At 47.7% G+C, this 27255-nt stretch overlaps 10 protein-coding genes across 10 annotated transcripts; 2 read left to right on the forward strand and 8 right to left on the reverse strand.

The window, feature by feature from the left end:
• Positions 1 to 550: 550 nt before the first annotated feature.
• Positions 551 to 2958, reverse strand: TrAFT101_002795 (uncharacterized protein). The gene is made up of 3 exons (XM_024901754.2): positions 1978 to 2958; positions 1185 to 1904; positions 551 to 1101 (listed from the first exon to the last, which is right to left on the reverse strand). The coding sequence occupies exons 1-3, from the start codon at positions 2429 to 2431 to the stop codon at positions 776 to 778; spliced, it is 1500 nt and encodes a 499-aa protein (XP_024763912.2). The 5' UTR covers positions 2432 to 2958; the 3' UTR covers positions 551 to 775.
• On the forward strand, positions 2470 to 5215 carry TrAFT101_002796 (uncharacterized protein; the record flags this gene model as incomplete). Its single annotated transcript, XM_024907614.2, has 2 exons — positions 2470 to 2482; positions 4476 to 5215. 2 exons carry the CDS (start codon positions 2470 to 2472, stop codon positions 5213 to 5215), a joined length of 753 nt encoding a protein of 250 aa, XP_024763913.2.
• Positions 4721 to 10591, reverse strand: TrAFT101_002797 (uncharacterized protein). Its single transcript, XM_024899392.2, has 3 exons — positions 6972 to 10591; positions 5349 to 6905; positions 4721 to 5279 (listed from the first exon to the last, which is right to left on the reverse strand). The coding sequence occupies exons 1-2, from the start codon at positions 10389 to 10391 to the stop codon at positions 5751 to 5753; spliced, it is 4575 nt and encodes a 1524-aa protein (XP_024763914.2). The 5' UTR covers positions 10392 to 10591; the 3' UTR covers positions 4721 to 5279; positions 5349 to 5750.
• An 852-nt stretch (positions 10592 to 11443) lies between these two features.
• Positions 11444 to 13605, reverse strand: TrAFT101_002798 (uncharacterized protein; the record flags this gene model as incomplete). The annotated part of the gene is made up of 2 exons (XM_024903455.1): positions 11444 to 12558; positions 12702 to 13605. The coding sequence occupies 2 exons, from the start codon at positions 13603 to 13605 to the stop codon at positions 11444 to 11446; spliced, it is 2019 nt and encodes a 672-aa protein (XP_024763915.1).
• Positions 13606 to 13810: 205 nt separating this feature from the next.
• TrAFT101_002799 (uncharacterized protein) lies at positions 13811 to 14224 on the reverse strand (the record flags this gene model as incomplete). Its single annotated transcript, XM_024904959.2, has 1 exon — positions 13811 to 14224. The coding sequence occupies one exon, from the start codon at positions 14222 to 14224 to the stop codon at positions 13811 to 13813; it is 414 nt and encodes a 137-aa protein (XP_024763916.1).
• Positions 14225 to 14870: 646 nt separating this feature from the next.
• Positions 14871 to 15295, reverse strand: TrAFT101_002800 (uncharacterized protein; the record flags this gene model as incomplete). The annotated part of the gene is made up of 2 exons (XM_066126703.1): positions 14871 to 15025; positions 15259 to 15295. 2 exons carry the CDS (start codon positions 15293 to 15295, stop codon positions 14871 to 14873), a joined length of 192 nt encoding a protein of 63 aa, XP_065982810.1.
• A 1791-nt stretch (positions 15296 to 17086) lies between these two features.
• TrAFT101_002801 (uncharacterized protein) lies at positions 17087 to 19019 on the reverse strand (the record flags this gene model as incomplete). Its single annotated transcript, XM_024909514.2, has 5 exons — positions 17087 to 17356; positions 17421 to 17786; positions 17860 to 18154; positions 18216 to 18268; positions 18345 to 19019. 5 exons carry the CDS (start codon positions 19017 to 19019, stop codon positions 17087 to 17089), a joined length of 1659 nt encoding a protein of 552 aa, XP_024763917.2.
• A 1895-nt stretch (positions 19020 to 20914) lies between these two features.
• TrAFT101_002802 (uncharacterized protein) lies at positions 20915 to 22048 on the reverse strand. Its single transcript, XM_024906094.2, has 4 exons — positions 21860 to 22048; positions 21754 to 21800; positions 21669 to 21706; positions 20915 to 21608 (listed from the first exon to the last, which is right to left on the reverse strand). The coding sequence occupies exons 1-4, from the start codon at positions 21951 to 21953 to the stop codon at positions 21047 to 21049; spliced, it is 741 nt and encodes a 246-aa protein (XP_024763918.1). The 5' UTR covers positions 21954 to 22048; the 3' UTR covers positions 20915 to 21046.
• A 2068-nt stretch (positions 22049 to 24116) lies between these two features.
• Positions 24117 to 24534, reverse strand: TrAFT101_002803 (uncharacterized protein; the record flags this gene model as incomplete). The annotated part of the gene is made up of 3 exons (XM_024909515.1): positions 24117 to 24225; positions 24281 to 24337; positions 24389 to 24534. 3 exons carry the CDS (start codon positions 24532 to 24534, stop codon positions 24117 to 24119), a joined length of 312 nt encoding a protein of 103 aa, XP_024763919.1.
• A 2334-nt stretch (positions 24535 to 26868) lies between these two features.
• On the forward strand, positions 26869 to 27128 carry TrAFT101_002804 (uncharacterized protein; the record flags this gene model as incomplete). The annotated part of the gene is made up of 2 exons (XM_066126704.1): positions 26869 to 26946; positions 27000 to 27128. 2 exons carry the CDS (start codon positions 26869 to 26871, stop codon positions 27126 to 27128), a joined length of 207 nt encoding a protein of 68 aa, XP_065982811.1.
• Positions 27129 to 27255: the final 127 nt, after the last annotated feature.

Here is a 27255-nt window from a genome sequence, read left to right on the forward strand (position 1 = left end):
CCATGTAGCATGTAGAGAGTGCCTAGCCGGTATACAGTGGCATTGCCCCGTCAGATGTTACGCTGCATGCCGTGCATTGAGGGGAAGAGCATCGTCCAGCGGCATCAAGAGACTGCAATTGCGGTGCAAGCATGCCCGACGACCCGAAGGGAGGCTCCGACTCGAACGATCTACGGACGAGATTCAGGCCATGTTGGCTGCAAGACGGGGCCAATCAGGAGTCGACGGAGTCTTGAGGCGACTGGGATCCTTCCCTGTCACAGTGGGAGGTCATGGCCCATAGCTCGGCACTCGGCCGGGCCTCAGCACCGTCCATCACCTCTCAGTTCAATGACAAATGGCCACATGCAACGAGCTTCTCCTGAGACGGCGTTGCTTCAAAGGTCGAGTCTCGGAATTACGGGGTGGATTACTGATCAATTCGAGGACAGGAGGAAACTCTAGTCTAGCTGAAGAAAACATGGATCTATGCGGAACGTGTCTTGGGTCAGATCGCACTCGCTTTCGCAGAGCAGAGCGATAAAGACGGGACGATTAAAAATCCAAAGCCGTGCTGACCTCTGTCTGCATCACTGATTAGCAATCTTGTTACACTAAATTACACTAAATAAACAAATAAGTAAGCAAGCAAACATAAAACTAGATGCTGCTGATCCAACATGCAGCTTGGCATGAGACATGACTATTATGGTACAAAGGTTTCTGAACATGGTTGTACAATCTTGGCCTTCACGCACACAGTTCGAAGCAAGACATTTTTAACACGACAACTTCTTCACACTAGCCCCAACGTCGCGTTAAACCTTTCCACCACCTCTCTGGCGCCTGGCAAAGCTGAAGGACGCGCAATCAGCTTGTCCAGTCCCATTGCCTGCCTGCCCTCGACACTAGTCCACCGCCGCAGCATCTCCTCCGTTGGGCGGTCGATATGTCTGGATTCGCCCTCGCCGCCGGGGAAATCAGGTCCCGGTGTGCCTGCTAAGAAAGCCTGGCGCTGCCTTGCCAGGTACTGAGCATTGAGCTCGGTCACGGGGCAGACGGGAATGTAGAGGACACTGGAGTCGGAATGGCCCTTGTGGACTTTATCCACGGCGTGAATAGCTATAGAACGGTGAGAACACCAGCAGTAAGTATATTGTACGAGATAGGAGATAACAAGGTGGAGTGTAGGAATGGAAACTTACTATCGCAGTGCCAAGCCACAAAAGCTCCGGGCTTAATTTCAGGCACGTGTGTCATGGTTCTTGAAAGCTCCAAATGAGGGTGAAGCTCATCATTAAGCTCTTGTCCGTGTCCAGGGAAAGCTCCCTGTAAGTCACTGGTCATATCATCCTCGCCAGTGAATGCCCAGTTCTTTTCGTCCAAGAACCGATCACCAATCTTGCCATCATCAATCGGCCTGAAGAACGGTCTCAGCAGAGTGTATGCTGTTGATAGCATCAAGGGGTATGTCAACAGTGTGCCCTCTTCCGGCCCTACTTGGCTCATAGAGACCCAGCCCTGCCATGTTCTAAAAGCACTGCATGCCCCTAGGCCGTTGTGAAGGTCGTTGACAGCATCGACTCTCCCAGAAGCCTCCCAGGGGTCGTAACTCTCCCATTTGCCTTCGAATACCTTATCGTAGACATGTCCACGTCCGTATCCGTCCTTCTCCCAGCGTTCGACGCTTCCGCCGTCGATGTGGGGGCCGAGTGCAAAGGCAGCATCACCGGGCTGTCGGATGCGAAGCCTATCGGCATAAGAAAGAGGGATGTCGAGAGAGATTGGAGTATTTGGTGATGCGGAATGCCAAAAGTCTGACATGAGATACTTTTGTACCTTTAGCATGGAAGGATGTGAGCGAGCTTTGATCTGTGGCTCAGACCAGTACAGCTCGTATACTTGGGGGTCATGAGGCGGGAAGGCTATATTCGAACGTTAACACCAGCCATTCTCCAAACAACAGACACAATTTTTTTTTTTGTGACAAAATCTTACCTCTTGTATGGGGGTTTTTGTGCACGTATTCCTCGACGCGCTCCTTATATCCTCGCGCTTCCTTCTCCGGAATTACACCATGCACGACGACAACTCCTCTCTTCTTAATCTCCTCTTTGACTTTACTATCCAACCCATTATCAAGGTCAGCGAACTCTACTTGGGGAATAACACCCGTCCCCTTCTTGGCAATGATTTCATTTTCTTCCCGCAGCGTCCGCAACAATCTTTTCCAGCTAGCGATGATGTCCTTTTCCCGATCCCTGACCAGGTCCAACTTCAGCTGTCTGAAGCGGTCCGGCAGCGGCGCCTGCTCTGCACCAGACAACGAAACGAAAGAATCTGAAATATCCCCCGTCCTCTTTGTTGCCGATTTTGACGTCTGCACCGTCGCTAGGCAGCGATGCAGACGGGGCAAGACGGGACAGGCCCCTCTGAAGCTTGAGCGCAGCATCTTATATATATATAAATATATATATATCTGTGTAAGAGATGGAGGGGCACAGTATAAAAAAAGTCGCGAACTTTTTTTTTTTTTTTTTTTGGATGCTCGTGCGAAAATTCTCAACAGAATAAATATGCCACCACACACAATGAATTGAAAAATGAATTAAAAAAAAATTGCATTTCATTCGAAGGAGCCAACCTATGTCTTTTATGAATGACAGAGACGATAGCCGGTATTACTGCTTTGGGGAAGTCCGCGCCCCGCCGGCGGAAAGTTTATCTCCCTCCACAAAAGTAAGATGGAAAAGTTGGGGAACCTTTGTACTTTGTCAGTAATGGCCTGATTGACATTTCCATGGATTTCGAGAATGCTTTGGGCGCAGTAGAATGCAATGATCCTTTCTCTAAGAGCGTGCTGAGACAAGAATTGGTGCTACTTTTGGTGTATTGCGTGCGAGAGGAAAAACCTGTACAAAATTCATCATCATTTTCGTATGAGAATCGAGGAGAACGTACTACTCAAGTCATTCACACCACAACTATCTACTATTGCAGTAACGAATCTAATGCAATCAAATAATCACATCTCTTCTTTAGTACATCAGCTCATCATCATTGAAACGTTACAAGTTCGAAAAATTTACGTCTCTAGCTCTCCCGTGATATGACGGAGTGCCCGTCTTGGAACTGATATCAGATCCCCCCTCCCCCCCTTTAATTGGGGAATCCCTCAGCCGTGTAACAAGCCCCATCCTTCTGGCCGGCACAGCTGTCGACTATGCACTTTCATTGATCACATGTGTGATTGGCAAGTCCGAGCCCGGAAGTAGAAAATCAATCTAATTCGGGGACATGGAAGGAAGAAGGAAGGGAGACACCCCAAAGAGGAAGAAAAAAATAGTACGAGGCCATTAGAAATGACGAGCTACTAACTTCTTCATGGCGTCATTAGAGTAAGAACTACTAAACTACTGGCTTCATTTTCTCTTCCTTACAGCTGATAGGGACGGCTACTTATATCTGGTCACATGGGACAAAGTACGTGCAAAAACCATATAGGCTAAAAAGTCGTGATGTTCCATTCCGTGTCCGTGATAAGATGTTTAAAATAGTTCGAGAGCCATATGCCGGCTTTGTATACGTAATATAATCCAGAGGGCGTGCTACCTGAGAGGGCAATGTCTTATAGCCTCGGCTCACAAGCTTGATTTATAACAAGCCAATTGAGACATTGACATTATCTCCTTCCCTTATCTGCTTGGGAACATCAATCGATTTTGACATATCCCCAGACCGCGTAAATTCATCCTATTAATTAGCTCTTCTTTTCCCCAGTCCAAATCCTTGACAAGGGGGTACAACGTGATCCCAGCTTATCAGCGAGAGCGAGAGAGAGCAATATGTATATATATATATGTATACACCATGTTTGGTTTTCTTAGCCTCGGCCCAGCCTCAGCCTCATCCTTCCCTCAGCTGGCATTGGTCGTCCCTCTTCTTCTCTTTATACCCGAGAAAAACAACATGGCCGCATTGCCAAACGTGGTATCCCAGCAGGGGAGAGGAGAAGAGAAAAAAAAAAAAAAGAGGGCTCTTTTTAATTTATCAGTAGTATTAGTTCCCACGGCAAATTAGGAGAATTACCCCGATGGCCATAATTTCGCCGGCACTTCTATTTTAGGCAAATCCGCCCCCCACAACTCCAGCCACGACGAGGACCACCTTTGCCCGCCAAAGGTGAGGCTAGTAATACATAGTATAAGCAAATCAACAACCTTGCCCAAAACAGAGAGCTTCCCACACCCCTCATCAGCCACACCACTTCTACATGAAAGGGCATTATAGCCTAATGTTTATGGACATCTCATCGTCTCGATCTCATCGTAAGTCTCACTCATCTAGCCCACCTCATACAGAGTAGCCCCCCACCTCCTTGAACGCCTCGCATCAAAATCTCATCTCCAGCCCAACCATGGTCGCCTCCTCCTCCTCCTCCTCCTCCTCCTCCTCCTCCTCCACAATCAAAGTCTCCCTCCCTCATCTCGCCCAAGTCATCGACCACTCCCTCCTCCACCCAACCCTCTCCGACGCCGAGCTCCGTGCCGGCCTCACACTCTGTCGTGACGCCTCCGTGGCCTCGGCCTGCATCAAGCCGTACGCCGTGCCCCTCGCCCGTTCCATCCTCGCCGGGTCTCCAGTCCGCATCTGCTCCGTCGTCGGTTTCCCGCACGGCTCGTCCTCCGCCTCGCTCAAGATTACCGAGGCCGCCGAGGCCATCGCCTCGGGGGCCTCCGAGATCGACATGGTCATCAACATCGGCAAGGCCCTCAGCGGCGAGTGGAACTATGTCGAGCATGAGATCGAGGCCGTCAACCGCCTGGTCACTGCAAAGGGGGCCATCCTCAAGGTCATCTTCGAAAACGACTTTCTGCAGGATGAGCACATCATTAAGCTCTGCCAGATATGCACTGACCAAGGCGTGGCGTTTATCAAGACAAGCACGGGTTATGGCTTCGTCAAGCAACCAAACGGCTTTTATAGCTATCAGGGTGCTACGCCACACCATCTCAAGCTAATGAGGAAACATGCTGGCCCAAAGGTACAGATCAAGGCCGCAGGGGGCGTTAGGACCCTGGACGAGCTGCTTTATGTACTATCACTTGGAGTGACGCGAGTTGGCGCCAGTGCCACTGAGGCTATCCTAGAGGAGGCCAAAGCAAGAGGCATTGGCGAGACTGAAGTCGAAGTTGAAGTAAAAGCACCCCTGGGATTGCAGGAGGGAGCTTATTGACGATACCACTAGTAGTTTTAGCGAGCGATGCATGAAACGGTATATAATACAGAAATGTAATTATCTATTAAAAAAAAGTTATCAGACGTAACTTCGCAATGATGTGCATGCATGGCTTCATTATCTGCTCTACCTTTTACTTCTTTCTTTTGTCCAGTCCTGACCAGCACGAGGAAAACTCCAAGGGTACCCAAGAACTGAAATAAAAGGTAGTATGAGGAAATGAAAAAGGGGAGAGATAAAAAAGGCAGAAAAAAGTAAAAAGCATAGCCTAGCCGCCAGAAAAAATGATAATCTCAAGCCGCTAGCCCTGTGTCCTTTTTGAGTCCTCATGCATCCTTAACAGCAACAGCATGTCCATACGCCAATTCTCTCCAAGCATAACAGTATTCGTGATTTACAAACAAAGATACGCTGTCATCAGAAAAAAAAAAAAGAATAAAAAAATTGTTCATAATGCAAGCCTGAAGCTCTTAATTGTTTGGATTTTTGTTGTTTCTGCTCCGCCACCTTCTTTCTCCTTCACAAAGGCTCTTTATTCAGTGTCTTGGTTAGAGCGCCTCACTTTCTCTCTGAGATCCCTGTTTTCATTTTCCAGGCCGCCGAGCCGTTGCCGAGCGGCCTGTCTGTCCTGGTTGCGCCCTTCTCGTTCCATCTTCAGCTTGTACTCCATATCCCGGAGTCTCAGCAGCCAGCGGTTATCGTTGTTGGTTGCTGATCCGTCAGAGCCTGTAGCATCCAAGAGACCCAGTCCAGTTCTGGAAGACGATACCGGAATTCCGGAGGAGGACGGGGCACGCGCCGTAGACGATGCCCTTCCCTTGGAAGCGGAGCTATGAGAACGATCGCCAGCGCCGCGAGGAGGTATCGGTGACGGTGAGCCAGCACCGATCTCAGACCCTCCAGGCGTTTGATGGGCCGCGCGAGCACGAACATCATTAGCAGTTCTCAGCGTGGCATTTTCCACCTTAAGCTGACGATACGCTTCCTCAAGGCGCATCATTCGACCTGCCGCTTCCTGAGAACTCAGCGAGCCGGTGGCAACTGAGTTGCGAACCATAGTCTCCAGCCTATCAAGCTTCTTGATCCGCACATCCAGGTTGTTCTCTAGAGCCTGGTACTCCCGATAAAGATCCTTCTCGACTGCCTTGATCTTTGTTTGCAGTGCCGCAAACATTCCCTCGATCGTCTTGACAGCGGCAAGAAGGTTCTTGGAAAATCCCGGCAAGCGACTTGCAATAACTTCGAGAGTAGGGACTACCTGCCGGTCTACAAGCGTATTGTTATTCGCCCACTCCCGACCACAGAGGTTGCTTAGTTTGTGCCATAAGAGAAGCAACAGTTCGTTTCTCTCCAGAAGCTGCTCGCGGGCCGTTTGTTCTAACATGGCAAGCTTCCGGCGATCCTGGCCTCTTGTAGCTTCTAGTTCGTTAATACGGACGTCTTGTGTGCTGGCCGTTCGGGTGAGATGCTGATGTGTCTTTTGGAACGACTCATATTGGGACTTTGTGTTACGGTGAGCAACGCGCTCCTTTTCGAGCAATTCGGTGATTTTTCGCGTTTCCAAAGCGTGTGACTCCATAAGCGAATCACGCTGCTTGATGATACGGTCTTTCTCAACCAACGCTGCTTTAGAAGTATCAAGCTCGCGAACAGTGTTTTCAAGCTCACGCTGCATCCGAGCAATAGACTATACAAGAAAAGGGGCCAGGTCAGTACAAGATATAAACAGATGAGAAAAATGAGCGTGCCATACCTTTAGCAGCGAAGAACGGGTGCCGTTCAGGTCACCCAATGCTTCCCTCAGGTTGTTCTCCAATTCCAGCAACCTCTCCTTCCACTCTGTTGCCTCGACCTCGCGAGACGACAAGTTCTTACGTAGTCGCCTGACGTCGTCCTTGGCAGTGGCGTTCTCGCGCTGAAGGTTAGCAAACAGTTGTTGGACATCTGCCTCCTTCTTAGTGGTAACGTCCTCCCATTGCAAACGCTCCTCTTGCATGCGGTTCTCCAGCTCCTTGACTCGTTCTTTCTCATCCTCCAAGCTTCGCTCCGTATTAGACATTGCCGCTTCCAAATCGCCAATGCGAATTTTGTCTGCCTCCTGCTCTTCCCGAAGGAACGAGATTTCGCCTTGTGACGATTCCTGCTGGACGGAAAGACGCTGGTTCTTTTCATTGGCTTCGAGGAGCTTCTGCTCCAAATCCTCAAGCTCCTTGTTAGAGGATTCTTGCTCTTTCTCCAAGTGCTGAATGCGACGGTTTAGGTTAGCCTGGTCTTCTTCAAGCTGTTGGATGTGTCGAAGCTTGTGTTCTTGCTCGTCTTCTAAGCCTAGGAGCGCCTCGCTCATCTGTCGCATCTCCTTCTGCAAACTTTCAAAGTTTTCAGATCTGTCGTTCAAGTCGGCCTGCATTCGCTGGACCTCTGCCTCCAGAGTGTCAATCTCCATCTGAGCTTCGTTGCGAAGATCCTCAAAGTTGGCTTCCAATTCACCATGCTCCCTTAATGCTTCGTCGCGTTCTGATTGTAAAGCAATGAGATCGTTTGTGGCGTTATCAAGCTCTTCCTGCATGCTCATAAGAGCCTCTTCGGCCTCGCGCTTTTGACCAATGGCCAGTTCAAAATCGGCCATGCAGCTCTCCAACTCTCGCTGTAGATCCTGATTCTGTAACTTCACCTCACTGAGCTTATCTCGCAGCTCAGCCAATTTGTTTTCCAGCTCTTCGCGTTCTGCTTCATCCTCTGCTGACAGCTGCCTCGTCCTATGGCTACTTCTTGAACTCGGCCTTTCATGACCGCCAGCGCGTGAAGCTGATCGTTCCAAGAGACTGTCGATAGTAGAGGGAGCTGGGCCACCACGACGCTGAGCCATTTTGAGATCTTCAATCTCCTGGTATAGGCGCTCCTTTTCACGGTTTCTAGACGTCAGCATTGAAGTCTGAGCCCCAACTTCACGGCGAAGTTCAGCATTCTCATGACGCAGCTGTTCACTCTCACGACGCAGCTCGTCCACCAAAGTGCTGGCCGCACTAAAGTTAGCATGCGAACCATCTGCCTCGCCGGATACGCTAGACATGGGCCTGCCTGGCGAGGCATTCCGATCCCTTGGCTTCTTGTTGATGTTGTAAATGTTGGTTGTGTGATGCATCATCCCTGAGCCAGCACCAGACATCTCCTTCTTGAGTCGGAAAACCTCATCTCGCAGCTTCCTATTGTCCTCATCGGACTGCTCCCTACGCGCGGTCTCTTGCTCCAATAAGTCTTTCCAAACATCTGCCTCCTCTTGCCGGCCATAGGCGTCTCCAGAACGCTCACCGAGCGTCTTGACAATGTCCGATAGCTTCTTCTTCTCCGATTCTCTATCCATAGTCTCGCTTCTGAGTCTCTCGATTTCTGTGGCATAAGTTTCGACGCGCTCTCGCAAGAACATGAGCTCGTCTTCTCGCTCTTGAGCTTCTTCGTTGTACATCCGGGCGGTCTGGTCCGTTGAAGATGCAGCACTGCGCGCCGTGCTCGGCCTTTCTTCGTCTTCTTTCTCTTTCTTTTCCAGCTCTTTGACTCTTTTCCGTAAAATTTTATTATCGCGCGTCGTAATGGCAAGATTTGTCCTCAGTTCGACGTTCTCGGAAATCATCTCTTTCAGTCCTTCTTCGGACAAAGTGTCCAGCCGTTTACTCAAGAACATCACCTTGAGCTTCAGGTCGAAATTTTCTTTGGATAGCCTTTCAATTGTGCTACTCTGCTCCTTTAGTGTCCAGTTCTTGTTGCCACCTTTGCCCGGAGCCTTTGAGCTACTGGGGGCAGTGGCCGCGGATACGGACAGTCGTGGCGTTTGTAGGCCATTTTCGAATTTGAACTCTTTCGCAACTGAATCAGGGACGTGAACATTCTTGACATGCTGGGCTATGACTGTATCTGTAGGGGCTGTGCTGATGCTATCTTTGGTTTTCGGTGTCACCATCTTATAGCTGTCTCTGCTTCGCGGCGGAGTATTCGCCTCAACCAGCGGTTCCAACTGGCGTGTATTATCTCCAAACTCGTCAGTACCCATGCCAGAGGTCATGCTGCCCATACTTATTGATCGCAGGAGCAGATTAGATGGTGCCCGAGGCATACCCATATTTGGCACAGCTCCACCAGAATGCAACGCAAAGTCCAACCCCAGTCCTACAGTTCCTGTGGTGTCATTCTCCTCCTGCAGCTCGGGATTGGTGGCGAAGGATGAAGTTGATGATCGCTGGCTACTGAAGCGGTTGCTGCGCACATATTTGGGACGCCTGTTGCGCAGCGCAAGTCCGGGATTGCCACCAGCATCAGCGTGTTCTGAAAGAGGCTGAGACTGAGAGCCATCTCGTGCATCTTTACTGTGTTCTTCCAGTGTCCCAACTCTAGGGGTAGCTTGGTTGCTATGGTTCGAGTTGGCAGCACGCGAGATGGACCTGGCAGCAGCTGCTGCCGCAGGTGAGGAGTCGAAGCCTTCTAGGTTCGATGTGGTGTTGCTAGCTCTAGTCAGGTCTTCTTCAGACTCAGGATGAAAGTCGAATTCTTCCGTGTAATCCTGCCCTGGTTCGTATCTTGGCTCGTATCGTGGCTCGTATCGTTCCTCCGGTTTCGACCGTGACGGCTTGGGCTGAGCTCCGGGCAACATAGGGCTCTTGGAAGGCCGAGAAGGCGGCTTTGAGGGCGAATCAAAGACAAAAGTATCGTCAAGGGCCCCCTCAGGGTTGGCAGAGCCCGTGGGAATCGGCGACAGAGATGGCAGAAAGCTAGACTCGTTATCTTTGAAATGCTCCCGAACTGCATCCTCTGAGAGAGTGTCGTCCGGATTCAGGGTCGGTTCCAGGGCTGTCGTTTCGAGATAGCTCTGCTCTCTCTGTGACAGAGCGGGCGATCCCCCGCCAACACTGGGCCGAGACGAGCCCTGCAGCTGCGCCGAGGCTGGAGAGAGTCTGCTACTAGGAGCTATCGTGGTGTGCTTAGGAGGCGCAGGCGCATTGCCGTTCGATTCAGATCGCTGCAGCGGAGAGCGCGCGCTCATCGTAGTCGAGCCCGGCGAGGGCAACGGCTCTGTTCTTTCTGCTGGACTTCTCGATCTGCTGTTGTCGGCCTGGACGCGCCTAGCAGCGGACGACGAGAGCGACTTGGGCTCGTGGGCGGTGTTCTCATCCACGCCGGCCATGTTGCATCTTGGGGGGTTTTCGGGCTGCAGGGGGCTCAACCGAGGCTTGGGAGCTCCGCAAGGGGGAGAGGGGGCTGTATCGCCAGTGACAGATATGTGGTGTAGACAACGAAGAAGCTGCAGAGAATAATAGGCGAGTGACTGCTGGCTAGGCGGATATGTTTCTCAGCTCAGCTGGCTGCGTGCTCGAGCCTCGTCCAAAGCCTGATCAGCAAAAGCCCGTCGCAGGGCAGCAGCTTGGTGGCGCCAGGTGCGTCGTTGCTAGAGCCGCTCTCCCGGCGCCTGCAGCTCCAGCGCCTGCACGCGCTAACGGCGCGGGAACCAGTGGAATTCTAGAGCGAATTAGGGGGGTGAAATGCCGCGTGCACCGCCTGTCAGGGGAGCCCCGCAAAGCGTTAAACAGGCGGTAAGGGTTCAATGCGATTAAGATTGGAACAAAGGCGCTTGGATTGGATGTGATAGGTTCAAGTTCAAAGTACATCAAGTGCCATATATTAGTAGTACCTAAGTACCCTCCCTACTCAACATCAATTTTTACTCCATGTTGTGAGATCTCAGTATCATAACAGCCTCAGACTATATGAGAGACAGAAAAATTGGTATTATCAAAACTAAGAGTAAGAAGTGAAGAACAAAGGAAAGTAAGAATCAAAACCAAAAACCAAAACCAAGAAAAAGCAATGCCAGTAAAAAGTAAATGCTGGTTTGGTACGGCAACATATTTCCACAAGACCTGCCACTCTTTTTACCAGGTATCAATTTTTCCAATTGCCTGTCGTCTGCTAGTTTTCGTTACAAGCGGACCATCACCGTAATTTATTTGCCGATATGGAGAAGCGTAAAACGACTTCCACGCCAAACGCCGCAGGCCTATCCAATCCTGAATTGTTCCAACTCATGCATCATCACACTCGATTATCGCGAGAAAAAAAAAAATGGGAAAAAATGAGAATGAAACGGTGGTAAAAGAAGAATGGGGGGTGAAGAAGAAGAAGGAGAAGAAAGGAAGAGGAAGAGGAGGCGAAGGGAGGGTAGGAAAGAAAGAAAAGTCATTACCACCACCATTTCCAAGTCTTCTCCAATGAAGGGTCTTTGAGGATGTCATCAACCCATCCCAAACTTTCTCTCTTGTCGTCAAGCAGGCGAGCGTACTCAAAGAGCAGCCTCAATACATAGACCTGCATGTCTTCTTTTCGCAGCACTAGATCAGCCCACTCCTTGCCCTCGGTAGCAATCTTTTCTGCGACTCGGTCGTGGCCGTTGCGCCCCTCGTATCCGAGGAAGTACTCCATGATGCCATAGTAATCAAGGAAACGGCTGTCCATGGGAACAAAGTGCTTCCACGCAACCAAACGGCTGTCGTGCCACTCATGCCAGATGGTGGCTTTGATGGGGAGAGAAGTAGATCGCAAGAAACCAAGATAGCGGCCGGAGAAGGAATTTCCGTCAATGTCCGGAATGTACTTTGACTTGAACTGTTCTCCCATCTTTATTCCCTTGGTTGGCTTGAAGTAGTGGCCAGTGTAGTTGCATTTTCCGTTTTGCGGTGGCGAACAGCTAAGATCGGTGAAGCTGATGTTGGACCATTGGTTAATCCATGCGCCCAGCTTGCGGTCCTTTTGCGCCTGCAAGTTGTATTCCTCGCTCGGCAACGCAAAATTCTCCGCCTTCTCTCCCCTTTCAACACGTGCAACTGTCGTGCCGTTGTTCATGGCGACAAATCTATGGCGTTGGAACCCTCGCCAATTATGTACCGTATTCTTGCCGCCTGTTGCAACACCGCGCCAGATGGCCTTGTTTTCTTTCTCCGCCCATTCAACGCCATGGTTATCACCGCCAGTGAAGCGCTCTTCCTCGTTCCAGTACATGGGAGCGGGTAGCAAAATTTCGTTATTGACTCCCAATTTGGAGCCACCAAACATGGGGAACAAGACCTTGGAGGCCGATGTAGAAAGCGGCTCGATGAAGATGCCCTCCAAGGCCTGCAGATCTGGCTGATGGCAAATTTCCGTAGACAGTGTAAAGTTGGAGACGAATCCCTTGTACATGTGGGGTTCGGCATATGTCAAATTGATCGAAGGCATCTTATCGGCAGTTTTTACGAGGCCCTCCACCTGAGAGGGACTATCCGGAGCACAGCCACGTCGAGCAATAGCCCAGTAGGGTTCTAGTTTAAAAAGACCTTGTCAATATCTTCCTTCAAGATTTTTTTCTTTTAAATAAAATAAAAACAAAGAAAACAAAAGAAAACAAAGAAAAAAATCATTTGCTTATGAGTTAAGAGATCGCGTTATGGCAAATTTAACTTACGTGTTTTTTCCCAGTTCTTGCTGCGCGTTTTGACCTCGGGGTCGCCAGTGCCGGGGCGAGGCAGTTGCTGGAATTCGCGAATGACGTCTTTAGACTTGGGTATCTTGATCGTCTTGGAAGCGTTCTTCATGTAGCCGGCCATGTCCTCCCAGGGAACAACTAGTCGGGGCTCATCCATGGCATTCAGCGCGATATCCATGTCAGGCAACAAGTGATCGATGGTCTTGATCATTTTGAGCCAAATCTTGGTCCAGAAGAAGTCGCTTTTAGCGGTGGCATTGCCGTCTCGGATGTTGATTGTCATTTCAAAGTCCCAGGCCTCCTTGCGGATGACGGCGGGGTCAAGACCCCAAAAGGGTTGGAGATCTTGGTAGATTCGATCAAAGAAATCCTCGACGATGATTGCGTTCTTGGAGCGAGCAAATTCGTACCACTTGTCGAAGCCGGGCGGCGGGTGGCGGCCACGGCGCTTGCGATAGGCCTTGGCAGCCTCTTCGACGGTTTTGGATTCTTTGGAAATGAGCTCGGCGAAAGTCATCTGGGCGTCATACACCAGCTTGTCAATGGGATGGCCGCCGCTGGTAGGAGGAGCGCCGACAGGGAAGGCATCTTGGATGGGCTTCCGGCCAGGGGAATTCGGATTCGTGGCATCTGGCGATGGCGACGCCGTGAAGAGTGGTGTTTTCGCGCCTCCAACGGGCGCAGGGCCATTGTAGTTTGGCGCAGGATTCGGCAGCGGACGGTTTGGTGCGGTCTGGTCAAATGAGGGTGGCAGACGGGAAATATCTGGCGAGCTGGGGCTGAAGGTGTACAAGGCCAGCAGGAAGATGGCCGCTAAGACACCGTACCGCACGAGGCCGGACGGCCGCCGCATCGGAAATCCGGGCGTCAGCAGCTTGACCATGGCGATGTTGGGTGGCTTTTCGAGACGTCGCGGGTCTGCCAGAGGCGTGGTGTTGTCGCAGCAAACGATGCTCCAACTATGGCAAGGTCGTGCTTTTTGCAATGCTTGAACAGTCCTTGAAACAAAAACGGGGCGTCGGAAGTTGTTCGCTAAGAAGTGAATAGCGTCGGCCGCGTGTTGCTGGGGTTTGGTGTTCCCGCGTATGCTAAGTAAGTGATGACGGAGGGGCAGGTCTATCCAAGAGAAATTGAGCACTCAGCGCATCCGGGCGCGCCAAGGAAATCCAGCCTTTTAAGATTGTGATAACGAGCGACTTGGTCTCGAGGGACGCCTGACTTGCGAGTACAAGGCACTGTCGAGCCAAGGATGATTGTGGCGAGCACAGGGAGGTCTGGAGGAGACGCTGCGGGCAGGCAAGGGCGGGCAGACTTGGGATTCGGCGCTTTGGAGTCGCTACAGCTGCCGCAGCATCGTCCGAAGAGCCGTGAGGAGAACAACGAGCAGCCGCGCAGCCCAGGAGCGGAGCGAAGAGGTTGAAGAGCCAGAAGTCTAATTTCGCAGCGCTGCCCGGAGGCGGCCAAATGAGCTGGGCAGACGCTTGCGGCAAGATTGGCCACATTGCCCACTGATTCGCTGCTTCGCAACGAAGCTACGAGGTGAACCCGCCGCCAAGACCCCGTCAGCGCCCACAGGCTCTGTAACCCCTGGCACGATTACGCTGCTAGTGGTTGCGCGGGGGGGGGCCTCAGCGTGGCACCGGCTCTCTTCAGTGGCCTGGGCTCAAGCGCGATAAGGCTACCCGCTATTGCGTAGCCGAGCGAGCGAGCGAGCGCTGGCTGCTAAATGAAACACGACGATGGATGTCTAGCTTGCGGCTCGATGGCTCGATGCCCGCTGCTGGCACGGCTTCAGGACGTCGATGGTGACATGCCACTGCATAAGACAGCCTCGACAGGCCATGGTGCATGCGCAGGCAATTAGAATTAAGCTATCGGGCTAATGGTGCATTCCCCTCGGCTAATCTTCACCCTCCAAGGCATCCATCCAGCTCCCATTGGTACGACCCAATATTATAGACTCCAGCTCTGCTACCTAGAGCGATGGTTTAGCATAGTCAGTATAGAGCTATTGTTGCTGTTCCCTTGCGTCATTTGCCCTGGAGAAGAGGGGAAGCAAGCAGATACAATCTGCCTCTCGCCAAAACCCGTTGCCAAGGCGTTTCTGAGTTGCGTTTCCAGCGATGGCCTCGCTAAATGAGCTGACGATCACTCCTCTTCTAGCCCCAGCTCGACTATTGCGAGCTCCACCCTGCCTGGCCCCGGGCACTGTCGTGACATAGCAAATACTTCATTGGAGGCTTTTTGGCGGGTTATCGGCGAGCACGCAAGCTGGGTGTGGACCACATTCAATAGAGCCTGGTCTGTACGTCGAGTAAGTCGAGATAGACCAAGGCAACCTCCAATGCCATAAGCAGCTGAGCGCGCACAAAAGGAAGAAGAAAAAAGGGAAAGGGAAGGGGAAAAGGGGCCGTCAGATTACAGATACTCTATTACACTACATACAGCACACGAGACTATTGGCGGTTAGGGGGCAGACGGAGCCTTTTTTTTTTTTTTTTTTTTTTTTTCTTAAAAGGCTTGCTCAACATTTAACGCGCGTTTTGCTCTCCCGATTTGCCGCTATCCGCCATCCGAGTCAGCCGTGGGTTGTCTCGCAAGGAAGACCTTGCATACCATATCTAGCTAATTGAGTGGCAGATCAACGACATGAGACCAGTGTTTTGTATGCTATCCGTCCTACTTCATACTACTATTAGTATGTACTGTAGAAGGTACTGTGTATGCACAATATTCCTCCCGTCCACGCCTGGTTTCCAGCCGCCCTCCTCCCCACTTTTGGCTCCTTTGGCTCTGCCATAAGTGGCTCGATCAGTAGAATTTTCCAAACGGGGTAATCCATATGCAGCAGACTAATCGGCAATTGCATCAAATTCGTTCCAGCCGACAGAATACTAACCAAAACTGGCTGCATATGCGCGTACTGACAAGCGCGAGCGAATTCCAGCCTTGCTATTTGCCTTCCACCCAGGCACGGCAAAGCAACTGGTCAAAATAAGAAAATAATAAACTCGCTGCAAGACAGATCTGCCGCCACTCTCGTGACACAAGCTCGATTGCCTGGGCTCCAGTAGCGCAAAAGAAGTGCCGGGCGCAACTTGCACTGGACCAAGGCGCGGACAAAAGAGGTTCGATTTGGCAGGTCCCGGGACGCTTGTAGCGCTCAATTGAATGCCGACTGCCTAAAGGGGGACAGTCTTCAGCGATTGGTTTCCATATTCTGTCGTCATCGCGCCGATAATGGCCCCCTGTCAATCACTGCTTATCGAAATGCCACGGCGGGTTTTGAGAGGATTCCCGATTGGTACCAGCCTCTGACGATGAGGTCAGACGGTCTACAAGAGTGGGTATCATGATGTTGCACAGCCAGCCACTGTCATGAAGAGAATTTGTCTTGTGCGGCCTTGACTGTCCATGCACGGTCTTGAAGACATCGGAAAATACCGAAGTTGCTGGTATATAATCTCCTATACTTTGTTTGACTCGTAGAAATACTGTAGTAGTAATAATGAAGAAGCCAAGTCCCAAAAAAAAGAAAAGAGAAGAAAAAAAGAGGGAGAGAGAAAGTACATATAAGCTCTGCCGCTTTAATGACCCCACTTCTCTCTCTCTCTCTCTATATATATATATATATATATATTGTTCATATCATGTTGCTCTCCGTTCAACGTACAAGTGCGGATACAGTCAAGTATGTAGTATTACTGTACAAACAAGCGCTCCGCCCTGTGCACATAATTCCGAGCGGCGCCATGCGGCTGTTTGCCACCGACCCATTTACTGCAACGACTGCTGTGACAAATGCCAGAATATTGGGGACGGTATTTATGGACACGGTTACCCACACAGCTATATGTAGGCCTTGTTAATGCCTTCTCTCCAAGCAGTAGTACTTGCTGCTTAGATTTTCCGAGTCAGGGACCCGAATATCATGCTGCAATTGAATCGGGCTGAGGACTAAATCTCTTCTTCAGATATTTAGATTTATGGCAAAGTCAAATATATCTGTAGTTTCCAGAGTAATTTTCCTAATAATTTAACGGCGTCTAGTTATATACATAGTCGCCAAGGTTACTAGAAATGTATACTCGCCCGTCTTCTTTGTCTTCCACATTGGCGCAGATTCTATGCACCGGAGTATTGGGCGAAGATGTCCGATTTTGAAACTATCTAAGAAGTGCAGAGTATTTTGACAGCCATTCATCATATAGCAGCTTTTTAGTCTTGGAGGTTAAAGTTATGCAACGCCTGTTTTAATGAGGGGATAAAGAGAAATTGTACGCGCAATATTTCATGACGAAAGCAATAAATATATTATGTACGAGGCTACCATAAAATCGTTATTTTTCCAGTTTCACCAGAGCTTAATTGAATATTTGTGGAACATTATCCCATGTGTTGAATAGGCTCGAAACGGTGCTTTTTTGTCCGGTAGCAACAATATCGAAGGGATGAGTATTTGTCGGTACTTTACCCTGCCAAGTACCACTATATAAAGTGTACTCAGTTCCTGGAATCTTGTTCAAAGGCTTCATCTTCACTTTATCTTGAATCCATGGACTCAATGGGGCAGTACTATTTAATGGCTGAGGAACGATGAGCGAAACGTCAGAGAAGTCTTCGGCATTCAAGACCTAAATCGATAATAACTTAGACATCTGCCTTTAAATGTTAAAGAGTATACAATATTAGACCTACTAAAGCGGTTATATTCAGTTGAGTATAATCGACTTTATCGACGGTGATTACGCTCTGGTTGGACAAGCTAAACACAGGTTGAATAGCATCTGAAAATGGGAATCCGGAGCCTCCATTTTCGTAAACTATTGTTTTTCCAGAGGCATCGTCTACAATCTCAACAGTAAAGGACGATATGCCATCCTTAGCTGAAATCGTGGTATTGAACTGGTAGTAAATGAAGTCGGGACCGCAGTTGGGATAACTGCAACTAGCAGTCAAGCGGTTGTTTCTAATACCGGTGGTCACGGGTAAGAGTTTGCCGGAACGCGAGGTAGGGTGAATGAGCACTTGGCTCTTAGTAGCATCGACTGTAGTGTTAATGATCTATTTCAGGTAGTTAGCTATCTTTGGGGGGTTCCCTTTGCGCTTGATATTTGTAAAAAGGTTCCATACATACCCTTATAAAGCCAGTTGCAAATACCGTTCCGTCAGCATTAGGAGTAATAAATAAATTTCTTGGCTTGACGGTATAAGGATGTAGAATATCTGTTAGTTTTACACTGCGAGGCACAGTATTGATCATGCGCTCAAGCAAAGCGTTACAGGTACTAAGAAAGTAATTCTCGGATTCTGCCATCTGAGAGATTACCTTGCCCCCGTCCGCGTTGAAAATGCGGAAATCTGATCGTGTTGTTTCGTTTTGACCAAATGCAAGTGGGTTTTGAGAGACATTGGCAACAAATTGTTTGGCGCTGAAGGGTGATTAATAAATTTGTTCATTCCTAAATCGCGGATATGATATGAACGACTTACACAGAGTTATCGAAATCGTTTGTTGTTGCATCAAAAGTCACGGTATTGTCAGTCTGAACAATGAAAGTTAGTTTGATCGTACAGGCTTTATGAGCCGTTTCTCAAAAGGCTCGAAATGGATATACTGACACCTGTGTTAGGGGGGTTGGGGACAATTTCTGGAAAGTCCACGCCATGCACACCTCCAATGGTATGCCCACAGGCAACAAGGGTTATCATCTCGGACACATTAAAGCCTTGCTTCGCAAAAGTCGCAGTGTGTGTAGCAAGATCTTCCTGTGGTTGCGGAACGCCTGATGGGCCAGGACCAGTCGCATCCACACGGCCTGCCCTGAATGGGATAATAATGTTTCCATTAGAACATTGTCCAACAGCCATCACCGCACCCATCGCGAACATGTCAGACATAGATGATCGAGTAGTGTAGGCTGCGCCTAAAAAGCTTAGTGATTCTGAAAATGCCTGTCCTACATTCTCAGGACGATCCATCTCAAATACAATCGAAGCATCGAGACCGCCAGTTCCAGCAGTTACATCTGCTGTAGACATGTCATGGTAGGCATTTCTCAACCATTCAGCGCCGAAACTACGCCCTCCAGAGCCACCAGGGCCGCCCGCAAACCCAGTGCATCCTGAGACAAAGGAGGCAATATTACCACCGGGAGGATCGAAAGGACTATCTTGTTCAAATAATAGCCTCTCCAACTCGTCGATTTGTTCGTCGGGCCAGACATATTCAGCACTAGAAGGATGCCAGAAGTAACTGCTGAGAACAGAGTAGAGGATGGCCCGAGTCCAGGCCATGGCGATGGCGAGTTGAGTTTTGATGTTAGATTTCTGGCCAGAGGGGAGTTCTCGGGAGAGGTAATTGTTCAGACAAGTTTCAAAGCTGTATTTGTCTGGGACTCGTTGATTTTATAGTCGAGGTGGCGCTTAAGCGGGCAAATATATCGTACGGGTACTTCACACGGGTACATAATTTTCCCCCGAGTATACCGTCTCTCCAGACCTGGCTGGAGATTTCGTATATGCGGTTAACAAGGGGCTAAAGTAGCTATGGATTCGGGGCATTCCTATTCAAGTATCGGGCCACTCGACAAGACTGAATTCGGGTTTCACAATGGAGATGTTAGCGTGGCTGTGTGAGCCGCATGGCTGAAATAAGGAACAGATTCTAGAACTGTTAAATGCTATTGGTTATGTCGCATCGAGTAACTCGTGCTAAATTCATTCTAGTAGACGGCCCTAGTTTCAACGACGCGTATACCCTAGTCATTTAAGCTTACAAGAACACGTACACCGTAGCTTGTTATGCATATACGATAGTAAGTGTACTCCATGTCGATTAGGGTTACGCATAATCTAGCCAATGAAGTGTTTTTGTTTACAAAACAAAACATCACCTGTTTATAGAAGAGCTGACACAAAAGTCCCAGGTTAGAGGAGTTTGCAAGGGTGTCAGCAGGTTCATAAGTTCCTGGACAATCAATGGACACGATGTAACATAATACAATCTTTATGTTACGTACATATCCATAGAGAAAAGCCCACTACTTCCAACGTTGAAAATAGATTTGCCATTTTCATTTTGGGGAATTCTACTTCTCTCTTCTCATTGTTTATTCTTTTTTAAACAATTAGATATGTTATGTTAATGACTAACTTGCGTCTGTTGATAGATAGGATTCTGTACAGTAGCTTAAGCATAAACAATTTCAAGTTTGTATTATAGCGATGTAACACTGGCGTAGAATATAATGGTAGATGCCTGAGATTTATTGTACATGACTGATTATGACATCTTTGGTTCTTCTAGTGACCATAATTGTAGCAACCGTGTCTTTAAAATAGGATCCGTGGCCTCATCCAGCAAACGATCCTACGTGTTCATTTTTAGTAGCAGTGTTCAAGTCCTTCATATGAGAGTGATTAAAGCTCGCCCTCGATAGTTTGTAACAGAAAAAGAGTCTCTCAGGACTGATTAAAATCCGTGTCAACTCGGTGCCAACTCCCACTTCTACAGAACTCAACTAACGATCAGTAATCAATTGAACCAACCGCGCCACCGCGTATACGTAATCTCGTACGTAGAGTGTTGTATTATATCCTGGCCCTATTGCGAGAAATACAGAACATGTGCTGACTGGTATAAAGCTACCTAGTAGTTATATCAAGTACCTGTCGATACCTCTTAGCTGGTTACTGCAAGTCAGACCAACAGGTAATACGATTTTTAAAAGCCAAAATTCTATATATTTCCGGCTCAATAAAGCCGATCTCCTTCCTATAAAGGTATCATCATTGTGATTAAGTATGTTTTGTGATATCCGCATAAATCCCGAAAACGCCGCATCACGGTTGCCGCTTTCCACAGTGGGTGCTGTTAGAGTCCGAGATACGACTTCAATATTATGTGTTGTTTAGTGGCGGGACTTCAACTCTAAATTATATTCCTCCTTTTCTTTCCTTAGTGAAGAACCAATTGCTGTCGAGCAGACCATCTTGGCAAAGGCGATTTGAAGTGATCACCCCTGCTGCCTCATTTCTGCACGAACGCTTATTATGCGCATCCTATTTCCACAAACAACTGCCCTAGCTAAAAAGGCGTAGCCCTTAGCCTAGTGCCGTTAGTTGATGTGCCGGTTGGTGCGCTTCGGCAACAGGGAATGAGCATGAGCATAAAACATTGGGAATGGAAGCTCAGAATGTAAGACGATCCCATTTCAACTAGCTCTCTCAAGCTAAATCAACGATCTAGAGGCGAATATAAAGACCATACTTCTCCTCCTTTATCTACTATACAGAGAAATAGCAAACACGCTCTTGGCACTCTAATCATCTCTCTCTGTCCACGGGCTCAAAGCATCCAAAAATCTGGTATGCGCTCCAGCATCCCCAGTAACTCTAAGCACTTCCTGGTATACCTCAGTGCCAAGGCGCTTGAAGAAAAGCAAAATGCCTGCCCATATAAGATCGGTGTAGCTGATAGTGTCACCCAAAAAGTAGGGCCCCGATGAAGACTCGTTCAGTAGAGCCGTTATCTCGCGCGCAAAAGGCTCACATCTTTCGAATGCTCCTGGACCATGCTGCTTCTTAAACTCATCTAGCGGCATGCCGACGTCTTTCTGGCGCGTGGTGAGAAAATACTCAAGACTCTCCTCGCTGAGAAGTTGATTCGCTACACTTGGAATATAGATTGGATGAAGCTTTCCCATAAATTTTACGAGGCTATCCCTAAATCTGAGCTGCATGGGCGTATTCAGAGCCAGGCTTGGGACTGGGTGCTTCTCCTCGATAATATCGGCAATTTTGTACGAGTCCATCACGTAGGTGCCGTCGGGCATTTGTATTGCTGGTGCTGTAAATTGGGGTCCTTGTTCATTCGGAGAGACACTGGTATGGCCAAATCAATTATGACATGCACACTATGTTTGTAACACAGCGTTAACTTACTGCGTGTTGAGTCGAGACTTGATATTCGGATATTCAACCTGCCAATGTTAGGGCTTATGGTCCAGCCCATATGACTGTGACTCACCCATTCTGTCTTGTAGTCAAGGCCCTTGTAATTTAAAAGTAATCTAGCTGCACATTGATTTCAGCATTCATGGACTTCTGACTTGGATTTGGCTGGGCGGACCTACTCCTCCAGGTGTTCATCGACCAGCATACACGTGGCGCCTTGGTGGGGATATCGAACAGCGTATAAGTGCCCGATGGCTTATTTCCGACTGCCATTTTAGAAGTTTTATAGATGTATGATGCAAAAATACAACTCCGCCGTTGCGCAATAAGGTGACGCGTGAAAGGCACAGAGCAGGAGAAGAGATAAACAGTCGGCAAACCCTCATTTGGGTGTATAGACGTGAATCTTTTAACCCACTAGGCCTAATGGACCCATTGCTTAACAATTCATGCTCTCCCCGCATTGACCCAAGCGAAGAGCAGCAATCGCTAGAATCGATCTTCAAGTGCGTATTATTAGCGTATTAGTCAATATTAGTAACTGTAGAACTGTTGCTTCAGATATGGAAGCTAAACTACGAATGATTGGCCTATATTAGTAATTCTCATATAACACTAAAGGCTTTTTAACATTTGCTACGGAGTACATGCAGCAATACTATGTATGCATGGAATAAACATTGATTGTCATAGCTACTGGAATAGACCTTGCACCAAGCACCAAAGGTTCCCCGCAGCATTTGCTAATAAGACAGGGATACTATTCCTGTATGTGGCGCTTACAGAATTAACTCAAATAAAGATGCAAAGTAGTTATGCGAAATTCTCTTTTTGTTAGTTTTCTCGGTGCACCGAATCCGCATTCGCACCTTACAAGAAGGAATAATAGAAGCTACTTGGTGTTTCTTCGACATGATGTGAAGATACAAAACTATTGATATCATTTTCTCTCAATTCGGAAATTCTACGCTTCGTTTGTCTCAAAAGTACTCCCATCCCATAAGCCCTAAAACTTAGGACTCGAACTGTCTGCATTGGACAGAAGCCTTCTGTGGGCGTAGTAGCAGGCGAACCGTTGAACCTAACACCGTCCTCTTTCTTATCAAGATTGTAGACAATGCTATTTATCCACCGCTGAAATTCTAGAGTAGTTGTTTTAGGATAAACTGCAGGCTCTTCTGCAGAGGCAAATCTCGGCAGCGGTGCAACAGATGTATCACGTCTAACCTCAAACAGATACGCAGCAGACAATGGAGAAGGAAGAATCAGCCCCCTTTCTCCTTTCATTGCCTCAGGAACAGTGATCTGATGCATGCATCCAATGGTCTTTCCGTTGTTCCAACGGGTCAATGTATCGACCACCTTGGAAATCATCTCCGTCGTATCAGTCGGGGTGCTACCCGTGGTGTCTGTGCTGTCTTCAATTTCCAGCCCGCTGGTGTTATCCTGCAATAGAAGAGTGACGGGACCGAAATCTGTATGCGGCGCAATACAGGTGTTGCATCCTGACTGAAGCTGATCTAGGACTATCTCAGCAGAGTGAGTAAGTCTCAAGTCAGTGGCAAGTGGGCTAGACCGAGCAACAAGAAATCCGTCTTCAATTCCCCACGCAACTTCAAGAGCATGGGTCAATGTAACATCGTTGCACTTCAGGTAGAAAAAGTCTATAAAGGCCGGAAACCTGACATGTTATGGGCAGTGGGCCGTGTGTTTGGAAATTCCGTATCGCTAGCAGGGCTCTGATCAAAACGTTCCTATCGGTTAAAATTATGAGCACGACGATACAGAAAACGTAATGAGAGCTTTAACTTTTGAATCAATGAGGATACGAATATCTTCGCCTTGATGCAACCTGCCCACTTCTTCTACTCACCAAGGTGTGTAGCCACGCATAGCCACGCATGGGCCTTTGTCCGATTTCATTTGGAATCTCATTCATAGCCTCCGAGCTATGGTCAAAAAACGATTGTCGCTGGCTGTTTGAAAACTCGGTTAAATAATTATAAATAAATTAAGGTATAGGGTAAGCAGCTGATGCTGTAAGTAAGTTTTTGCTGCAACTGGCTGCAGATTTACACAAGCTGCACAAGGAGCTGCTGGATTCGTCTCTTACCCAGTGAGAGGCAGCAGGAAGACTACTAGTACTACTACTATTATGCAAAGAGCACGCCTTAATCCGTTGAAGGAAACCCTTTCATCCATACGCCAGTATACAAAATAAATCTGCCGGGTTCTATATCTCCTTGGCTCACAGGTCAACATAGGATATCGAACAACATGCTAGCTTTTGCTGTAATGACCTCTGCATTTGCATTATAGAATAGGGAAAATGCTCTAGCTATAGAAGGGCTAAAAACCTATACTGAGGTTCGTGGCATACTCCCACTATCAATAGCCGCCGATAAGAGCGTTGTAAGCTGGCCCTTGCCCATGGTTTTATTCACCGTCATCAGTTTCTGTGCAGCGAATAGACCCGACCTGGTACCATTCGTCAATATATGAATTGCTTACATATGCATCATCCACCAGGCCAGTACAGCTGTTCCTATTTGAATGTAAGCGTCTGATCGGAACAAAGGTGAGGCATGGCAACCCCCTACCTAAATAATTGACAATGAACCCCATCGGCGACCTGAATTGAGCGGACTTGATTCCTGCTGATTTTATGTTAATTCAAGACATAATTTTGCATAGATGATATTACATACAACGGCGGAGCTAGGATAAAACACGCGCCGCTCGACGATATAGTCTTGGAACTGCCTTCGAAGTCGAATCCAGTGAAGATTACGTTATCGCCCTGCGCAGCCACAAGGGCAGCAAGAAAGATAGGGACAAACGTCAGGGAATACATGTCGAGAGCGGGTATCTGGTGCTCGTCAAGTAAAATTCAATAGGGATTGTTTAGCTTGTTATTAAGTAAAGGAAGTTGTAAAGCTAGTTGTGTAAGCAGTGGAAAAGAAAAGGTGAATGAGGAGCGACAGCAAGCGATTCTTATACCAGTACGTTTGTAAGGGAAATCATGTGATTTTTTATGCATGTCTCTCTATACGAAATATGATGTCAATAGGATCAGTATGAGATTTCTTTGGAATTTGAATTTGAATTTGAATTTGAATCTGCATGTCCACCGTATGGCAAGAAAGAGTTGGCGGTCTCAAGCCGCCACCACCTCTCACACACCCCACCCCTTATGCCTAGACAAAATTAGTTTATACCATTTAAAGATGTAGCCTTAAGCGCCAATCTGGAGGCAATTTCGGAGAAATAGGCCTATCCTCGTATAGTAGAATGACATAACTTGGTACATCTGCAAAGACTCAGTTATAGCCCTATAAGTTCGGCGTGAAGAGTTATGCCCAGCGGCAATTCATAAATAGCCGGAATGAGTATCTCGTATATGGTATATAGTGGCTCGTTTACATAGTGGAGAGGCTGCCGCTGGTTCCAAACGATAGGTGAAGCTAGCAAGCTATGTTTCACGAGCATTGGACTGCTTCCGAGACAAGCCTGTCCTCCTATCCTCGAAAAGCAAGATAGAATTCCTGGTTTGGCAGGCCTTCAGTTAGCACTACTTGCTAGGTCTTGCGTAGGAAATTAGTCGGTCTCAACCTCAGAGGCGGCTTTCCTACCCTGCCAGCAATACCAATATTCAAGGCTTATCACTTCTATGTCTTCCTATATATGTCTTAGGTATATTACTAAGTCGTGAGGCGTAAGACGTCTTATAGCTCCATAAGCTTCCGAAGTCTTACTAAAGTGTTCACCAGAAAGAGTTAAAACTAGTGTAATAGTACTAGATTAGCAGATAAAATATTACATGCTCCCTCTCATTACATCACCCCTTTTGCATAATAACGATACATATCAGCCTAGTTATACCATCAGAAAGTTAGGCATTGCTGCTTACCTCTAGGGAAGCAGAATTTTGTAATTCAGATGGTATATTGGCTATTATACTACCCGGATCCTAGTCCTCGCTTAATGGCCTCTAATATATAATAAATTCCCTTCCTATTTATAATAGCTTTCTTTTCCATTTAGCAAGTAGAACTTACATAGCAGAGACAATACCTTTAATTGTACTAGATTAGTAGATATGGCGCTGCTGGACTAAGACATATAGCTCTACTAACGGTAATATCACTAGTGATAAATATTAAAGCAACCCCCGGAGAAACCTTGTCTTAGAGCAATCTACTCGCAAGTGATGAATTCCTAATGCCTAAGACTGACTTATAGTAATGCTTATAAGTAGATTACTTTTAAATAAAGTTTCTTAAGCTGTACTTTAATGCTCATCATTAATAATATTACAGTCAGTGGAGCTATATATTCTAGTCTAGTTATAAGTCTTGGTAGCTCAACATATTGATATATGTAGGGAAGAGAGAACGCGTACGTTGTGTTTGGTTAAGCACTAGCGGCTTTGGCCTTGCATGGATTCTAAGCAACAAGTGCTACTGTCCAATTTACATTTTCAAGTTCCACTAGTTGATTTGCGTATGTACAATAATGGCGTATATTCTACGAGCATTCTAACGAACACACCTGGTTAGGGTCTCTACTAGAAGTCGAAACAGAGATGCCGAAACAAGAAGGTGTGTATCTCACTCATGAATTAGCGTTTCCACTAACCCGTAGCGCAATCTATACCGTTAATATCCGTTCTCCGCAAATCTGAGATCGCTGCTGATGCACAATTATAGTGACGCATTTGGGTGATGACGTATTTACAGGAGTAGGATATCCAAGCGCCGGAGAATATGAAAAAGTCTCATTTACAAGGGAGGTGTGCGGTATTTTCAAGTGCGTAGTGCATGATGCTATACCTTTATCGTTTGGTAGTGCATTTACGTGCATAGTTAGATCGAGTTTACTCAGCCAGAGCAAACTCGACGAGCATACATATAATGGATTACCCCGTTACTCCGTAATTCCAGTGGGATTAGACGGCCATAAATAAATGCCATATGGCACATGCATACTTATGCTCTTTCCCGATCTTTAGCTAAAAAAAAAAAACAGTCATTGATATTGTAGATGTGGCTACATCAATGGGCCTTATAAGGCCTACAATCAGCAATTCAAGTAAAATAGACTTTTCGACATCAACCGACTAAGCTGCATGGATCTTTCATTATTATCAATGATCGGATAGCTAACACTACTCTATACTCATAATTTTATGCTATTTTCTAGCTATATAAGCCGGAATTATACTTGCGTATCTGACAAGAAAAGGAGATATGTAAGGGGGCGTCATGTGCGTTAGCTCTTCTTTAAGTTTAAGGCTTATTATTGAGACACTATTACTAGACCGCTCCTCCTCTCCTGATCCTCTCCTACGCTACCATCAAGATTCTCGGGCGTGGTACAGCTAGTCAAATATCTCAACAGTATCTTGCATCTCATCACATCTCCGCAGTAAGGGCACGAAAGGAGTGATAGATTGGATACACTAACACGGCATAAGCCGTAAGATCTCCCCAGATACTGTATCAAGACACCAGTCTAGTATCCCATGCCAGAGTTTGTGGCCATCACTTCTAATACTATCTTTTTAGAATCGTCT

The sequence above is a fragment of the Trichoderma asperellum genome, chromosome 2 (assembly GCF_020647865.1).
Source record: "Trichoderma asperellum chromosome 2, complete sequence".
In the NCBI taxonomy this organism is placed as follows: domain Eukaryota; kingdom Fungi; phylum Ascomycota; class Sordariomycetes; order Hypocreales; family Hypocreaceae; genus Trichoderma; species Trichoderma asperellum.

What these genes read in the sequence shown, in the direction of transcription:
- TrAFT101_002802 (XM_024906094.2), bottom strand. Translation starts at nt 21,953, where the DNA reads ATGGCAGTCGGAAATAAGCCATCGGGCACTTATACGCTGTTCGATATC. An exon ending in GTCGATGAACACCTGGAGGA is followed by an intron (nt 21,801 to 21,859) that starts GTAGGTCCGCCC and finishes ATCAATGTGCAG; the next exon opens with CTAGATTACTTTTAAATTAC. An exon ending in TTGACTACAAGACAGAATGG is followed by an intron (nt 21,707 to 21,753) that starts GTGAGTCACAGT and finishes TAACATTGGCAG; the next exon opens with GTTGAATATCCGAATATCAA.
- TrAFT101_002795 (XM_024901754.2), bottom strand. Translation starts at nt 2,431, where the DNA reads ATGCTGCGCTCAAGCTTCAGAGGGGCCTGTCCCGTCTTGCCCCGTCTG. An exon ending in CAAAAACCCCCATACAAGAG is followed by an intron (nt 1,905 to 1,977) that starts GTAAGATTTTGT and finishes GTTCGAATATAG; the next exon opens with CCTTCCCGCCTCATGACCCC. An exon ending in TGTGGCTTGGCACTGCGATA is followed by an intron (nt 1,102 to 1,184) that starts GTAAGTTTCCAT and finishes ACCGTTCTATAG; the next exon opens with CTATTCACGCCGTGGATAAA.
- TrAFT101_002797 (XM_024899392.2), bottom strand. Translation starts at nt 10,391, where the DNA reads ATGGCCGGCGTGGATGAGAACACCGCCCACGAGCCCAAGTCGCTCTCG. An exon ending in CCCGTTCTTCGCTGCTAAAG is followed by an intron (nt 6,906 to 6,971) that starts GTATGGCACGCT and finishes TTTCTTGTATAG; the next exon opens with TCTATTGCTCGGATGCAGCG.